This window comes from Salmo salar, chromosome 28 (assembly GCF_965601325.2).
Source record: "Salmo salar chromosome 28, fSalSal1, whole genome shotgun sequence".
NCBI lineage: Eukaryota > Metazoa > Chordata > Actinopteri > Salmoniformes > Salmonidae > Salmo > Salmo salar.
In genome coordinates, this window is record NC_138318.1 from 41,317,916 (window position 1) to 41,336,045 (window position 18,130).

Genomic DNA, 18,130 nt, shown 5'->3' on the forward strand with positions numbered 1-18,130 from the left:
TGTATTAATCATGCTGTATGTCCCATTGCAGCCAGCAGTATTTTAAAATTTTACCTTTATTTAACTAGGCAAGTCAGTTAAGAACACATTTTTTATTTTACAATGACGGCCTAACCAGAGTACGTTATGCGCCGCCCTATGTGACCCCAGATCACGGCCAGTTATGAGACAGCCCGGGATCGAACCAGGGTCTGTAGTGACGCCTCTAGGCTACTGAGATGCAATGCCTTAGACCGCCGCGCCACTCGGGTGCAACTAGCAGATCAAACGAACCAGTAAAAAGGCAGAAAAACAAAATAAATGACTCTCGAGTTATTAAAAAGACTCGTTCAAAAAGAATCGATTACGAACTGCACATCACTTCTCCAAATCCATTCAGTTTTCTGACTCGACTCCCTCACCTTACTGCCAGTTCACACGAGGTCACACCCTGTCACACCCTGAAGCGGCGAAACGACACGTTTTATATCTGATAGACCAAACAGAAAACTATCGTTTTTACCTCAGTGATGGCGGGGATAGCGTCCAAACTGCAGCACGACCGGGAGAAGGCGCAGGGCATCGGTTCCAACGCGCGGGCGGTCCAACATCTCGGTCAGGACTTCGAGGCGCTGAAAGCCAGTTGTCTTGAACGCGGGCAGCTTTTTCAAGATGACCTTTTCGATGCGATCCCCGCGTCTCTTGGATTCAAAGATCTTGGACCAAATTCCAGTAAAGTTCGTGGTATCAAGTGGATGCGACCGATGGTAGGTAGCTCGGTCCTGGGACCATGTATATTCCTGTCGAAATTACATTTAAAACATGAAATGATTGTGGTTGTTTGGATGCCCTGGTTCCTCTCCTTCCTTTTCTGGGAATGAGAACATCATAAACAGACTTTTTTTTTTTTTTTAAAGTCTCGATTGTCTCTTGTCAAATAATTGCTTATATCTTAGCGAGTAAATGAGATATTTCAAATTTGTTTGTTCTTTTCCCAGGAGTTGACCTCCAATCCCCAGTTTATAGCTGGAGGGGCCACCAGGACAGATATCTGCCAGGGGGCCCTGGGTAAGATACACACACACACACACACACATGAATGAACCTGTTGGGAATGAAATGGAACAAGTCACATCCACTAGATTCCTCAGAGTTTTAATTGATGATCAGTTATCAGGGTAAGATCCTATTCAATTTGTCTGCAGCAAAGTTATGAAATATGTTGGTATCATCAGAAAGATGAGTGGGTTGGTTCATCAGGCTTGTTTCCTAACTTTTCACTGTAGCTTACTTTACCCATATCTCATTTACTGTAGCTTACTTTACCCATATCTCATTTACTGTAGCTTACTTTACCCATATCTCATTTACTGTAGCTTACTTTACCCATATCTCATTTACTGTAGCTTACTTTACCCATATCTCATTTACTGTAGCTTACTTTACCCATATCTCATTTACTGTAGCTTACTTTACCCATATCTCATTTACTGTAGCTTACTTTACCCATATCTCATTTACTGTAGCTTACTTTACCCATATCTCATTTACTGTAGCTTACTTTACCCATATCTCATTTACTGTAGCTTACTTTACCCATATCTCATTTACTGTAGCTTACTTTACCCATATCTCATTTACTGTAGCTTACTTTACCCATATCTCATTTACTGTAGCTTACTTTACCCATATCTCATTTACTGTAGCTTACTTTACCCATATCTCATTTACTGTAGCTTACTTTACCCATATCTCATTTACTGTAGCTTACTTTACCCATATCTCATTTACTGTAGCTTACTTGACCCATATCTCATTTACTGTAGCTTACTTGACCCATATCTCATTTACTGTAGCTTACTTTACCCATATCTCATTTACTGTACTGTTGTGTCCGGGCCAGTACAGTTCTGTGGAATGAAATAGAATCTTTAACTGTCTCAATATGTCCAGTCTTACCTGCATATGCCTCCTACCTACAACAATTACTCATCATAGAAAATACATCTAATTACCTGGTTCTTTGTTTAGGAAACTTAACGTCTTGTCTATTTATGACATACATGTTCGCCCCCTTATGCACTTTCATGTAGAAATGCTCATCCCTCCCAAACAGTTCACCTAAACCCTTCTGTTCTAACATTCACCCTCCCCACACCTCACATAGTCAATTATCTATCAGATATCATACCAGACTATGGAATTCTTATCTTCACATTGCCAAAACCTCATCTCATACCTCCATGAAGACTGGGGGTCAGTCTGATGAACCAAACTACCCAATAATCCCCTCCATGAAGACTGGGGGTCAGTCTGATGAACCAAACTACCCAATAATCCCCTCCCTGAAGACTGGGGGGGTCAGTCTGATGAACCAAACTACCCAATAATCCCCTCCATGAAGACTGGGGGTCAGTCTGATGAACCAAACTACCCAATAATCCCCTCCCTGAAGACTGGGGGGGTCAGTCTGATGAACCAAACTACCCAATAATCCCCTCCCTGAAGACTGGGGGGGTCAGTCTGATGAACCGTACTACCCAATAATCCCCTCCCTGAAGACTGGGGGTCAGTCTGATGAACCAAACTACCCAATAATCCCCTCCCTGAAGACTGGGGGTCAGTCTGATGAACCAAACTACCCAATAATCCCCTCCCTGAAGACTTGGGGGGTCAGTCTGATGAACCGTACTACCCAATAATCCCCTCCCTGAAGACTGGGGGGGTCAGTCTGATTTTTATTTATTTAACTAGGCTACCTGCCGCCCCTGATGAACTGTACTACCCAATAATCCCCTCCCTGAAGATGAACTCTCACGCTCACACATAATCAAACATGTATTTTTTTTTTCTTGTTTACTGAATGTATCATGTACTATTATAATTAATATGTTTTGTTTAACTGATTGAACAATTATATATATTTATATATTTTTTAAAAACTTTTATTAGTGTTGTGGTTTTCATATCCTCAGCTGCACACTGTTTTTACAATTTTTTTTTTGTTGGTGTGAATAAATCAAACCTAAAACCAATCCTGGTTCAGTCATGTGACTCGACGTGCTGTTCTGAGACTCGCTACCAATCACTGTAGAATAGTTCTATGTGGTGGCGACCCATCATTCAGGGCAGGTTGGACCTGTTATTCTGGCATTAATACTTGTCACATATGTAACCGACCGGCTCGATCCGGTCTTATGAAGCAAAATTTGAAATAGTGTTTTGTTTTTTTTTTTTTTTTTTTTTTTCTACATTGGATAGAAGTAGAGACTCAGAGCTACAAAATGGTATATCATTCACTACAGTTGAGGAAACAATGGGGGAAGTAATTCTGCTTTGAAAGTTGATAAACTTGTAAACTCACTTTTGACAAAATGACCTTTAGAACGTTTTGGTACCTACTGGAGAGCTCTTCGTCATCGTTCACCTCGTCTGAAGCTTGAGCCCCACCCATCTCTTTTAAGGGTTGATCTGAACATTCTGTACTAACAGCAGTCAAGCACCCAATCTGACCTGCTAGTTACTTCCAGACACATAATGAGAGAACAGCTCACTGTTCATTACTCGCACTAGCAGAGCTGGTTAGGCTGTTTTCATGTTATCTCGAGTGTGTTATCCCCCAACCTGCCCTGAATGACGGGTCGCCGCCACCATAGAACTATTCTACAGCGATTGGTAGCGAGTTGGTGACTGTAACTGTGCTGCTGGCAACAATTTGTAATTACGCTTTAAACAAAAAATTGGCCGACGTTTACTGACACAGTCCATATTCAATGAAGCTTGATCGTTTTGTAAATTCACCAGTTCTTCAGAGCTCTGGCACAATCAGATGAGAGAGCTCTGAAATCGGAGTAGACGGCCAGAATGAATTTCCAAACGCACCCAAAATGGTTACTTGCATAGTGGAGTCTTTTGTTAAGACATGTAGCTAGCTAGGTAAACAATGAACCATAATCCCAACTCATGATGTTACTAACCTGCATGAATCTGCAGGTAGCTAACCCGCCAGGTTCAATTCCACTCGGGGTGGAGAGCAGGGATCATCTGGACAATTAGTGTAACAAAACTAATTTTAGCTGTCTAACTAATCCCTGTTTTAACCTGGGCCAGAACCAGGTTTGTTTTAGCTGTCTAACTAATCCCTGTTTTAACCTGGGCCAGAACCAGGTTTGTTTTAGCTGTCTAACTAATCCCTGTTTTAACCTAGGCCAGAACCAGGTTTGTTTTAGCTGTCTAACTAATCCCTGTTTTAACCTGGGCCAGAACCAGGTTTGTTTTAGCTATCTAACTAATCCCTGTTTTAACCTAGGCCAGAACCAGGTTTGTTTTAGCTGTCTAACTAATCCCTGTTTTAACCTAGGCCAGAACCAGGTTTATTTTAGCTGTCTAACTAATCCCTGTTTTAACCTAGGCCAGAACCAGGTTTATTTTAGCTGTCTAACTAATCCCTGTTTTAACCTAGGCCAGAACCAGGTTTGTTTTAGCTGTCTAACTAATTAATCCCTGTTCTTTCCCAGGTGACTGCTGGCTGTTAGCAGCTATAGCTTCTTTGACCCTCAACAAACGGGTGTTGTCCCGGGTGGTTCCCAATGGACAGAGCTTCGACAAGGATTATGCTGGCATCTTTCACTTTGAGGTACACACACACACACACACACACACACACACACACACACACACACACACGCGCACACAAACGGGCGTAACTTTGATTTTAGAAGTAGGGGAGGGGTACATAAGCTGGTGGGGGTCTGGGGGTCTATTTTGGGGACACTTTTATTGTAAATAAGAATAGAACACGTTTCTAAACACTTCTACATGAATGTGGATGCTGCCATGCCAACGGATATTCCTGAATGAATTGTGAATAATGATGAGTGAGTTTTATAGATCCACCAAATATCTATACTGACTGTGATTGGGGCATAAATATCTGACTTTAGCCAACTTTTGGCTAGCTCTAATTTATATATTATTTGACAAAAACGAGCCAAGGTAATTTACTTCTGTTGTAACGGGACAAAACAAAGGCTACAAAGCATTTCCATACGCACAACAGCTAGCAGGTAGCTAGCTCGTTCATTCACTTTAGACAGAACTTCAGTCGAGAAGGGGATGAAACATTAGCTAACGTTACATGTCACTTACACGACTAGCTCATCACTAGGACTAAATACTTTTTTTTTCTCTGTTACATCAAACCGCTGTTACCTTGCCAGCTACATCAGTTAAATAAAGAGTAGCCAGTTAATGTTCTGCTTGCTTTTACAACTCAGAGAGAAACAGCTGCCTCTGTTCGCACTCTGTGGTGTCCGAGCGGTTCTAAATCTAGCCGGCTGAAACCACCAAACAGCCTACCCGACCTCTCTGAAGCGTCCTCGTGGTCCTAAAGCACACCAACGCCGCTTTTTGTATCACAATACAATGATAAAACTGGGGGGGGGGGGAACAAAAATGCAATTTCAGAATATGGGGTGAACGCTGCGCCCCTGCATATACATGTACGCACACACACAAATTGGCATGTTGACATCAGGGTAGTGTTAAATCCCATTAAACTCAAGTTGCAATTCAAATTGGATGTAGAATTTTGAGTTTGAATGACAGGAAGTAGAATTGTATTCGGTGCAATTCAAAGAAAATTCCACTCAGTCACAGAACATGAGTTTCTTTTAATCTAACTGGTCACACTTCCAGATACCAAAGATTCTGTCAAATTTCTTTGGAAACAGCGTTAATCTTTCTACCTTCCTGCTTAGAATAGACCATTATGTTTCCACCAATCATTTCATTTGTTTGGCTTCTTTTTTTTTTTTTTAAGGCCTCAGGGTCAACTTGAGGGTTAAATTAATGCATTCTGGGAAATGCAGTATTTTCCCCATATTGAACAAAATGTAAGTGATTAATGAAATATAATAAAATATTTGCGTACAGGTTTTGTTTTCCTTGATCATTAATTTTAAGAGTTTGTTCTGAATCTGTTTTGGCAATATTTTTATATGCATGCATATAACGTCGGATGTGGCAAACTATCACGGATTACAAAGGGTAACCCAACTGTCCAGTGACGCGACCAGACGAGCTAAATACCTTCTATGCGCGCGCGTCTAGGCTAACAACACTGAACTATGCATTAGAGCACCAGCTGTTCCAAACAACTGGGTGATCACGCTCTCCATAGCCGATGTGAGTAAGACCTTTTTTAAACAGGTTAACATTCACAAAGCCGGAGGGCCAGACGGATTGCCAGGACATGTACTCAGAGCATGCACTGACCAGCTGGCAAGTGTCTTCACTGACATTTTCAACCTCTCCCTGACTCAGTCAGTAAAAACCTACATGTTTCAAGTAGACCACCATAGTCCCTGTGCCCAAGGAAGCGAAGGTAACCTGTCTAAATGACTATCGCCCCGTAGCATTCACTCATGGCTCACATCATCCCAGACACCCTGGACCCACTCCAATTTGCATATCGCCTCAACAGATCCACAGATGACGCAATCTCTATTGTGCTCCACACTGCCCCCACCTGGACAAAAGGAACACCTACCGTGCATTTTGGAAGTTATTCAGACTCCTTGACCATTTCCACATTTTGTTACGTTACAGCCTTTATTCTAAAATTGATTAAATAACGTTTCCCCCATCAATCTACACACAATAACCCATAAGGACAAATCGAAAACAGGTTTTCGAAATTTTTGCAAATGTATTACATAAGTATTCAGAGCCTTTGCTATGAGACTCTAAATTGAGCTCAGGTGCATCCTGTTTCCATTGATCATCCTTGAGATGTTTCTACAACTTGATCGGAGTCCACCTGTGGTAAATTCAATTGATTGGACATGATTTGGAAAGGCACACACCTGTCTATGTTAAGGTCCCACAGTCGACAGTGCATGTCGACTGTGGGACCTTAATATAGACAGGTGTGTGCCTTTCCAAAAACCAAGCCATTGAAGGAATTGTCCGTAGAGCTCCGAGACAGGATTGTGTCGAGGCACAGATCTGGGGAAGGGTACCAAAAAATGTCTGTAGTATTGAAGATCCCCAAGAACACAGTGGCTTCCAAGAAAGCTAAGGTAACTGAGCTAAATGACTACTGCCCGTCTGCTGTTCCCACATGCTTCAAGATGGCCACCATTGTTCCTGTACCCAAGGCAAAGGTAACTGTTCCAAATTATTATTGCCCCGTAGCACTCACTTCCGTCATCATGAAGTGCTTTAAGAGACGAGTCAAGGACCATATCACCTCCACCCTACCTGACACCCTTGACCCACTCCAATTTGCTTACCACCCCAATAGGTCCACAGACGACGCAATCGCCATCACACTGCACACTGCCCTATCCCATCTGGACAAGAGGAATACCTATGTAAGAATGCTGTTCATCGACTACAGCTCAGCATTTAACACCATAGTACCCTCCAAACTCGTCATTAAGCTCGAGACCCTGGGTCTCAAGACCCTGGGTCTCGACCCCGCCCTGTGCAACTGGGTCCTGGACTTCCTGACAGGCCGCCCCCAGGTGGTGAGGGTAGGAAGCAACATCTCCACCCCGCTGATCCTCAACACTGGGGCCCCACAAGGGTGTGTTCTCAGCCCTCTCCTGAACTCCCTGTTCACCCATGACTGCGTGGCCATGCACACCTCCAACTCAATCATCAAGTTTGCAGACGACACTACAGTGGTAGGCTTGATTACCAACAACGACGACACGGCCTACAGGGAGGAGGTGAGGGCCCTCGGAGTGTGGTGTCAGGAAAATACCCTCACACTCAACGTCAACAAAACAAAGGAGATGATTGTGGACTTCAGGAAACAGCAGAGGGAGCACCCCCTATCCACATCGCCGTGACAGTAGTGGAGAAGGTAGAAAGTTTTAAGTTCCTTGGCATACACATCATAGACAAACTGAAATGGTCCACCCACACAGACAGTGTGGTGAAGAAGGCGCAGCAGCGCCTCCTCAACCTCAGGAGGCTGAAGAAATTTGGCTTGTCACCAAAAACACTCACAAACTTTTACAGATACACAATCGAGAGCATCCTGTCGGGCTGCATCACCGCCTGGTACGGCAACTGCTCCGCCCACAACCGTAAGGCTCTCCAGAGGGTAGTGAGGTCTGCAAAACGCATCACCGGGTGCAAACTACCTGCCCTCCAGGACACCTACACCATCCGATGTCACAGGAAGGCCAAAAAGATCATCAAGGACAACAACCACCCGAGCCACTGCCTGTTCACCCTGCTTACATCCAGAAGGCGAGGTCAGTACAGGTGCATCAAAGCGGGGACAGAGAGACTGAAAAACAGCTTCTATCTCAAGACCATCAGTCTGTTAAACAGCCATCACTATCATAGAGAGGACGCTGCCAACATACTGACTCAAATCTCTAGCCACTTAATTATTAATAATTGTATGTAATAAATGTATCACTAGTCACTTTATATAATGTTTACATATCCTACATTACTCATCTCATGTGTATATACTGTACTCTATACCATCTACTGCATCTTGCCTATGCCGTTCGGCCATCGCTCATCCATATATTTTTATGTACATATTCGTATTCATTCCTTTACACTTGTGTGTATAAGGTAGTTCTTGTGAATTTTTTGGTTATATTACTTGTTAGATATTACTGCATGGTCGGAACTAGAAGCACAAGCATTTTGCTACACTCGCATTAACATCTGCTAACCATGTTTATGTGACCAATAAAATTTGATTTGAATTCTTAAATGGAAGACGTTTGGAACCACCAAGACTCTTCCTAGAGCTGGCCAACTGGCCAAACTGAGCAATTGGGGGAGAAGGGCCTTGCTCAGATTGGTGTCCAAGAACCTGATGGTCACTCTGATATATCTCCAGAGTTCCTCTGTGGAGATGGGAGAACCTTCCAGAAGGACAACCATCTCTGCTGCGCTCCACCAATCAGGCATTTATGGTAGAATGGCCAGACGGAAGCCACTCCTCAGTAAAAGGCACATGACAGCCCACTTGGAGTTTACCAAAAGGCACCTAAAGGACTCTCAGACCATGAGAAACAAGATTATCTGGTCTGATTAAACCAAGATTAAATTCTTTAGCCTGAATGCCAAGCGTCACGTCTGGAGGAAACCTGGCACTATCCCTACAGTGACACGTGGTGGTGGCAGCATCATGCTGTGGGGATGTTTTTCATTCATGATGAAAACCTGCTCAGGACCTCAGACTGGGACGAAGGTTCACCTTCCAACAGGGCAACGACCCTAAGCACACAGCCAAGACAACGCAGGAGTGACTTTGGGACAAATCTCTGAATGTCCTTGAGTGGCCCAGCCAGAGACCGGACTTGAACCCGATCAAACATCTCTGGAGAGGCCTGAAAATAGCTGTGCAGAGACGCTTCCCATCTAACGTGACAGAGCTTGAGAGGATCTGCAGAGATGAATGGGAGAAACTCTCCAAATACAGGTGTGTCAAGCTTGTAGCATCATACCCAAGAAGACTCGAGGCTGTAATCGCTGTCAAAGGTTCTTCAACAAAGTACTGAATAAAGGGTCTGAATACTTATGTAGATGTGATATTACCGGTTTTTATTTTTAATACATTTGCACACATGTCAACCTGTTTTTGCTTTGTCCTTATGGGCTATTGTGTGTAGATTGTTGGATTGTTCTCGTACAAGTGGTGAGGGTAGGCAACAACAGATCCACCACGCTAACCCTAAACACAGGGGCCCCTCAAGGATACCTGCTTAGTCCCCTCCTGTACTCCCTGTTCCCACAACTGAGTGGCCGTGCACTTATCCACAACCATCCCTGAAGATGGCAGACGACACGATGGTGGTGACAGCCTACAGGGAGGAGGTCAGAGAACTGACAATGCGGTGCCAGGACAACAACCTCTCCCTCAACGTCAGCAAGACAAAGGAGCTGATCGTGGACTACAGGAAACGGAGGGCCGAGCATGCCCCCCCCCCCCCATCCTCATCGACTATGCTGTTGTGGAACCGGTCGAGAGCTTCCTCGGTGCCCACAACACTAAGGAACTAATGTCTACACACATTCGTGAAGGGGGCATGACAACTTCTCTTCCCCCTCAAGAGGCTGAAAAGATTTCCCATTGGCCCTCAGATTCCTCAAAGTTCTACAGCTGCATCATCGAGAGCATCCTGACTGGCTGTATCACTGTTTGGCGTCCGACCGTAAGGCGCTACAGGGGGTAGTATATACGTCGCTGTACGTCACTGGAGCCGAGCTCCCTGCCATCCAGGACCTCTATACCAGGCGGTGTCACAGGAAGGCCCTTAAAAAAAAGACTCCAACCACCCAAGTCATAGACTGTTCTGTCTGCTACCGCGTGGCAGATCCTCAAAAGGTTCTACAGCTGCAACATCGAGAGCATCCTGACCGGTTGCATCACCGCCTGGTATGATAACTACTCGGCATCCAACCGTAAGGCGCTACAGACGATCGTGAGTACGGCCCAGTACATAACTGATGCTGATGCCGAGCTCCCTGCCATCCAGGACCTCTATACCAGGCGGTGTCAGAGGAAAGCCCTAAAAATTGTCAAAGGCTCCAGCCATCCAACTCATAGACTGTTCTCTCTGCTACCACGTGGCAAGCGGTACCAGTTCACCAAGTCTGGAATCAACAGGACCCTGAACAGCTTCTAACCCCAACCCATATGTCTACTAAATAGTTAGTGTGAGTAGCTATTGGTTATCTGTTTAACCATCAGCATTGACACTTTTTTGACTCATCACATACACTGCTGCTACTGTTTGTTATCTATCCTGTTGCCTAGTCACTTTATGCCCTACCTATATGTACATATCTACCTCAATTACCATGTACCCCTGCACATTGACTTGGTCCTGGCAGCACGTGTATACAGCCCCGTGTGTAATATAGTCAAGTTATCGTTACTCATTGTGTATTTATTCCTCGTTATTTTTCAAATTTTCCCGTCAAAAAATTCTCTCTGCGTTGTTGATGTACTGTAAGTGTTTTCATTTGTTAATTTACACCTGTTGTTTACTAAGCATGTGACAAATAACATTTGATTTAACATGTTTGATGTTTTAATACAATATGTATATTTTGTTTAGACTACACCTAATGTAGAATAGAAAAGGCATTTGAATTTCACTGAATTCAATACTATTTGCTTTATTTCAAATAAAAAAAAATTCTGAATTGGAATTTGAGGCATTCTGAATTCTAAGTTGGAATTTGAGGCATTCTGAGTTGGAATTTGAGGCATTCTGAGTTGGAATTTGAGGCATTCTGAGTTGGAATTTGAGGCATTCTGAGTTGGAATTTGAGGCATTCTGAGTTGAGCCAAACCCTGGTTGACATGCTGATACGTCTCTGCAATCGTAACGTTCACTGTATGAAAAAGAAGACCTTCGGGGTTCAGAAACCATCTGTGCAGAGTGTGATCCCTGGGGTTCAGAGTGTGATCCCTGGGGTTCAGAGTGTGATCCCTGGGGGTTCAGAGTGTGATCCTGGGGGTTCAGAGTGTGATCCCTGGGGGTTCAGAGTGTGATCCCTGGGGGTTCAGAGTGTGATCCCTGGGGGTTCAGAGTGTGATCCCTGGGGGTTCAGAGTGTGATCCCTGGGGGTTCAGAGTGTGATCCCTGGGGGTTCAGAGTGTGATCCCTGGGGGTTCAGTGTTTGCTCTTCTTGTGGTTCCTCTTCAGTTCTGGCAGTTTGGCGAGTGGGTGGACGTGGTGGTTGATGACCGGCTGCCCACCAGAGTTGGAGAGCTGCTGTTCGTCCACTCAGCCGAGGACTCTGAGTTCTGGAGCGCCCTGCTGGAGAAGGCCTACGCCAAGTAAGGGACATCATCTGAAAAGTGGAATTGATAGCTGGTGGCAGATATTCTTGCAGTGCCGTTGCCCAGGGTTTCCCAAACTCAGTCCTGCCCCCCCCCCCCCCCCCCCCCCCCCAGATGATTCAAGTAATCAAAGCTTGATAATGAGTTGGTTATTTGAATCAGCTGTGTAGTGACTGGCATAAACCAAAACGTAGCGGGGGGGGGGGGGCCCCAGGACCGAGTTTGGAAAACCCTTCAGTAGCCTATAGGGTTTCCGGTTTGAATTTAGTGCCGGGAGCTGAAAAGTGGGGTCCGAATTGGTAACTGGAGAGCAGCTGGTTTCACATCCCAGGTATAACATGTCCTGCAGTAGTGCCCTTGAAGCAAGACACTTAACCCTGAAACCAGCTCCAAGGGACTGTTGCTGACCCTGTGTCTGTCTCTCTCTCTCTCTCTCTCTCTCTCTCTCTCTCTCTCTCTCTCTCTCTCTCTCTCTTCTCTCTGTCTCTCTTCTCTCTCTCTCTCTCTCTCTGTCTCTCTCTGTCTCTCTCTGTCTCTCTCTCTCTCTCTCTGTCTCTCTCTGTCTCTCTCTGTCTCTCTCTGTCTCTCTCTGTCTCTCTCTGTCTCTCTCTGTCTCTCTCTGTCTCTCTCTCTCTCTCTCTCTCTCTCTCTCTCTCTCTCTCTCTCTCTCTCCCTCCTCTTCCCCAGGCTGAATGGATGCTATGAGGCTCTGTCCGGAGGCTCTACCACTGAGGGTTTTGAGGACTTCACCGGGGGCATCGCTGAGGTCCATGAATTGAAGAACGCTGGACCAAAACTCTTCAAGATCATCAGGAAAGCTCTGAGCAGAGGCTCCCTGCTAGGCTGCTCTATCGATGTACGACACACACACACACACACACACACACACACACACACTGGTTGAAAATGGCAGATTCTGTAAATTGGAACACAGTGGCTGTAGAGTAACATGCTATACATGACGTCAGAGCTCAGTTTCTCCACTTCACAGCTCTGTATTTGACTGACAGCTGTTCTGAACTAGAGCACTGTGCTGTGACAAGAAGATGCCGCCTCATCCCTCCAGCTGACTGGGAAACTGTTAGAACATTATGTTGTTGTCCGAGTGAAGGGGAATCGCTGTGAATCCAGAGGAGTCGATGTATTTAGAAAAAAATCAGACATTGTAATAAATACATGCCGAGTGAAGGGGAATCGCTGTGAATCCAGAGGAGTCGATGTATTTAGAAAAAAATCTGACATTGATGATTATAATAAATACAAGTAAATGTTCACTTCACGTTTCCATATTTAAACTCGTGTCATTTACAGTATGGTTTATCATCCCTATGCGAGGATGGCGTGTGTTTATACTCTGGCATGTCCTGAACACAATGAGCCTATGTTTGTCCTATTGTGAAGAAAATGTGCAGTGGAACACACAATCGAATGCACTCATGACTCCGTTTGTCTGAAGTGCGATGTGAAAAGCCTAGCACTGTAAGATCATAGTTTATAACTTAGCTAGCCATGTTGGCAATAGAATAAGCTTTCAAATGATGCCCACATGACCCAGATTGCGAATTATAATGGAAACTTTTTTTTGGGGGGGGGGGATTGCGTAAACAGCAATAGTAATTGTGTGGGCTGTGTTCCAAACAAAAACGACAAAAGTCTGCTTGCTCTAGTTCCTCAACGGCACAGCTAGGAGAGATCAACAAAAAGTACCTTATAGTTGAAGGCTCTTTTCTTGAGGCATAAAAGTGCATTGAAATGACTAAGGAACTGTGAACACTTTGGAGAGGTGTGTGACCTTGGAGACTCCAGTTATTTCCTCTCACTCAAAACCATTGTAATCGGAAAAAAAACGATCTTGCACCTACTACTCCAACATTTCAATTAACATTCTTTATGTTACTGAATGTATCCAGAGTATTTTCAGATTTCGTTATTGACAAATGCTGTGAAAAGTACATGTAAAATGCACATAAAATCAACCGTGTTATGTTTGGATTCAATCTTGTCAGGTGCTCTGTTTTGTCCTCTTCCTTCCTGGTCTGATACTTTCACCAATAATCACAAGTCTTCTCTCTTTCAGGGGCTGCCATGGTCAGAGTTACTCTGTGTTCTCTCTTTCAGTGTAAAGGAGTTACTCTGTGTTCTCTCTTTCAGTGTAAAGGAGTTAGTCTGTGTTCTCTCTTTCAGTGTAAAGGAGTTACTCTGTGTTCTCCCTTTCAGTGTAAAGGAGTTACTCTGTGTTCTCTCTTTCAGTGTAAAGGAGTTACTCTGTGTTCTCTCTTTCAGTGTAAAGGAGTTAGTCTGTGTTCTCTCTTTCAGTGTAAAGGAGTTACTCTGTGTTCTCTCTTTCAGTGTAAAGGAGTTACTCTGTGTTCTTCTTTACAGATCAGTAACCTAGCTGACTCGGAGGCCATCACGTCTAGTAAGCTGGTGAGGGGTCACGCCTACTCTCTGACTGGAGCAGAACTGGTGAGATATAACTACTTCATTATATGTTCAGGGTTCTCGTTTCTTTGCCTCGCCTCGCTCAAACCGATCCCGTGTCTAGGTGTCGTACAGAGGAGACTCACTGCAGCTGGTCAGGGTGCGTAACCCCTGGGGACAGGTGGAGTGGACTGGAGCCTGGAGCGACAAGTGAGTAAGCCCTATCCTAGGCCTGCTGGGATGCTGTTATGATAAAGCCCTATCCTAGGCCTGATGGGATGCTGTTAGGGTAAAGCCCTATCCTAGGCCTGCTGGGATGCTGTTAGGGTAAAGCCCTATCCCAGGCCTGCTGGGATGCTGTTAGGGTAAAGCCCTATCCTAGGCCTGCTGGGATGCTGTTAGGGTAAAGCCCTATCCTAGGCCTGCTGGGATGCTGTTAGGGTAAAGCCCTATCCTAGGCCTGATGGGATGCTGTTAGGGTAAAGCCCTATCCTAGGCCTGATGGGATGCTGTTAGGGTAAAGCCCTATCCTAGGCCTGATGGGATGCTGTTAGGGTAAAGCCCTATCCCAGGCCTGCTGGGATGCTGTTAGGGTAAAGCCCTATCCTAGGCCTGCTGGGATGCTGTTAGGGTAAAGCCCTATCCTAGGCCTGCTGGGATGCTGTTAGGGTAAAGCCCTATCCTAGGCCTGCTGGGATGCTGTTAGGGTAAAGCCCTATCCTAGGCCTGCTGGGATGCTGTTAGGGTAAAGCCCTATCCTAGGCCTGCTGGGATGCTGTTAGGGTAAAGCCCTATCCTAGGCCTGATGGGATGCTGTTAGGGTAAAGCCCTATCCTAGGCCTGCTGGGATGCTGTTAGGGTAAAGCCCTATCCTAGGCCTGCTGGGATGCTGTTAGGGTAAAGCCCTATCCTAGGCCTGCTGGGATGCTGTTAGGGTAAAGCCCTATCCTTTGCAAAAGGGTTTTCTAATGATCAATTAGCCTTTTTAAAATGATAAACTTGGATTAGCTAACACAACGTGCCATTGGAACACAGGAGTGATGGCTGCTGATAATGGGCCTCTGTAGATATTCCATTAAAAATCAGCCGTTTCCAGCTACAATAGTCATTTACAACATTAACAATGTCTACACTGTATTTCTGATCTATTTGATGTTAATTTAATGGACCAAAAATGTGCTTTTCAAAAACAAGGACATTTCTAAGTGACCCTAAACTTTTGTGTGTGTGTGTGTGTGTGTGTGTGTGTGTGTGTGTGTGTGTGTGTGTGCGCGCTATAGAGCAGAACTTTTATCCAAAGCCACTTCGTCATGCGTGCATACATGTTTAAGTATGGGTAGTCTTGGAAATCTAACCCACAATGCTAGCATTGCAAACGCAATGCTCTGCTAACTGAGCTACGGAGGACCACCGGTCTGCTAACTGAGCTACGGAGGACCACCGCTCTGCTAACTGAGCTACTGAGGACCACCGCTCTGCTAACTGAGGACCACCGGTCTGCTAACTGAGCTACGGAGGACCACCGCTCTGCTAACTGAGGACCACCGCTCTGCTAACTGAGGACCACCGCTCTGCTAACTGAGCTACTGAGGACCACCGCTCTGCTAACTGAGCTACGGAGGACCACCGCTCTGCTAACTGAGCTACGGAGGACCACCGCTCTGCTAACTGAGCTACGGAGGACCACCGCTCTGCTAACTGAGCTACTGAGGACCACCGCTCTGCTAACTGAGCTACTGAGGACCACCGGTCTGCTAACTGAGGACCACCGGTCTGCTAACTGAGCTACTGAGGACCACCGCTCTGCTAACTGAGCTACTGAGGACCACCGCTCTGCTAACTGAGCTACGGAGGACCACCGCTCTGCTAACTGAGCTACTGAGGACCACCGCTCTGCTAACTGAGCTACGGAGGACCACCGCTCTGCTAACTGAGGACCACCGCTCTGCTAACTGAGCTACTGAGGACCACCGCTCTGCTAACTGAGCTACGGAGGACCACCGCTCTGCTAACTGAGCTACGGAGGACCACCGCTCTGCTAACTGAGCTACGGAGGACCACCGCTCTGCTAACTGAGCTACGGAGGACCACCGCTCTGCTAACTGAGGACCACCGCTCTGCTAACTGAGGACCACCGCTCTGCTAACTGAGGACCACCGCTCTGCTAACTGAGCTAACTGAGGACCACCGCTCTGCTAACTGAGCTACGGAGGACCACCACTCTGCTAACTGAGCTACAGCGGACCACCGCTCTGCTGAGGACCACCGCTCTGCTAACTGAGCTACGGAGGACCACCGCTCTGCTAACTGAGCTACGGAGGACCACCGCTCTGCTACGGAGGACCACCGCTCTGCTGACTGCTCATAGCGTAGAACTGAGAAAAATTGCTTTTAATTTACCTTGGTTTTACAGTAACTTTATGTAGTTACTGCTAACATGACCCTAATTTTCCCAAAAACACAGTACAATAGAGGCAGGATACTTGTCCACATGATTAAGCATGTATTTAATGTAGCCAAAATGACAACTCATTTTTGACCAAATGAGCATTACTTCCTTTTTGCTTGGTAGGGCAGTATGGCTCTGCTCTGTGATGTTTGGTTTGCCATAGAAATACTTGCTATGATCATTTCTGTGTCCAGACTGTAGCTTCTTGTTTGTATTACTGCTATTTTTAATATTTTTTATTTAACCTTTATTTAACTAGGCAAGTCAGTTAAAGAACAATTTCTTATTTACAATGACAGCCTAGGAACAGTGGGGTTAACTGCCTTGTTCAGGGGCAGAATGACAGATTTATACCTTGTCAGCTCAGGGGATTCGATCTTGCAACCTTTCAGTTACTAGTCCAACCCTCTAACCACGAGGGGACCTGCCTCCTCTAATCCCCTTGCTAGCATGTTGTTGTAATGCTATAGTGTTATTGTAAAGATTACTCAAGTCTGTGCCATAGACTCTAGCAGGACTAGACTAGTCAATCTTCGGTTGTATTGCTCCATAATAATGAGGGCTTTGTCTCTCTGGCATGCATGGCATGGTACAGAGCCAGCAGAGAGTGGGTGTGGGCTTTGTCTCTCTGGTGTGCATGGCATGGTACAGAGCCAGCAGAGAGTGGGTGTGGGCTTTGTCTCTCTGGCGTGCATGGCATGGTACAGAGCCAGCAGAGAGTGGGTGTGGGCTTTGTCTCTCTGGCGTGCATGGCATGGCACAGAGCCAGCAGAGAGTGGGTGTTGCTGACCTTTTGAAGACTGAGTCAACCCATTGACATTTTTAAAAAGTAGAACTGACAGCGTTTTTTACTACTTCGCAGATATGAAACAGACAATCGTATCAGTCAAAAAGATCAATTTACTGGTTTATGGTACAAAACCAACTTCATAAGAGGTTTTAAAAATAGGTTATATTTGACCATACATTCCATGATGTAGGGTAAAAACATTGATGCAGTTCTATGCCTGGTTAATGTTATTCACCAATACATTTTCTTGGTAGTCCCAAAAATATTGCTATCGGGTTGTAAATCCCAGCTGGCCTGGTACATTGTTGGCTGCCTCCAGCCATTCGGGATGCACTGCTTCAGTTTCAATTACTCTATGTTTTTGGACAAAAACATAAGAGTCTAACAAAGGCTGGGAAGGTCAATACAATCAAATTAGCAAGGGCAATGATTACAAGTCAATCATCACGTGGCTAATAGGCTAGCGTATCTATTTATTTAGCAAGCTAAAAACACGCAGCCTAACGATAGCTAGCTAGGCAGCTGCTGGGAGGATGTCATTGGAATGGTGGCCGACTTTTTTTTTAAGAGATGCAAGTGTCATTTGCTTAGCTAGAAAGAAATGTGAATCGCTTCGCTAGCTAGCCATGATGAACTCGAATCACAGTTATCATTC

The 18,130-nt window shown here is 45.3% G+C and overlaps 1 protein-coding gene across 1 annotated transcript in view; it reads left to right on the forward strand.

The window, feature by feature from the left end:
• Positions 1-364: 364 nt before the first annotated feature.
• The window catches only part of LOC106589985 (calpain-2 catalytic subunit), a 32,543-nt gene continuing 14,777 nt past the window's right edge, over positions 365-18,130 (forward strand). Inside the window, exons 1-7 of the mRNA XM_045710388.1 lie at positions 365-746; positions 978-1,047; positions 4,497-4,615; positions 11,679-11,812; positions 12,503-12,671; positions 14,198-14,281; positions 14,361-14,446. Of these exons, the coding sequence (XP_045566344.1) occupies positions 510-746; positions 978-1,047; positions 4,497-4,615; positions 11,679-11,812; positions 12,503-12,671; positions 14,198-14,281; positions 14,361-14,446 (899 nt within the window). The 5' untranslated portion in view covers positions 365-509. The remainder of the gene's footprint in view (positions 747-977; positions 1,048-4,496; positions 4,616-11,678; positions 11,813-12,502; positions 12,672-14,197; positions 14,282-14,360; positions 14,447-18,130) is intronic.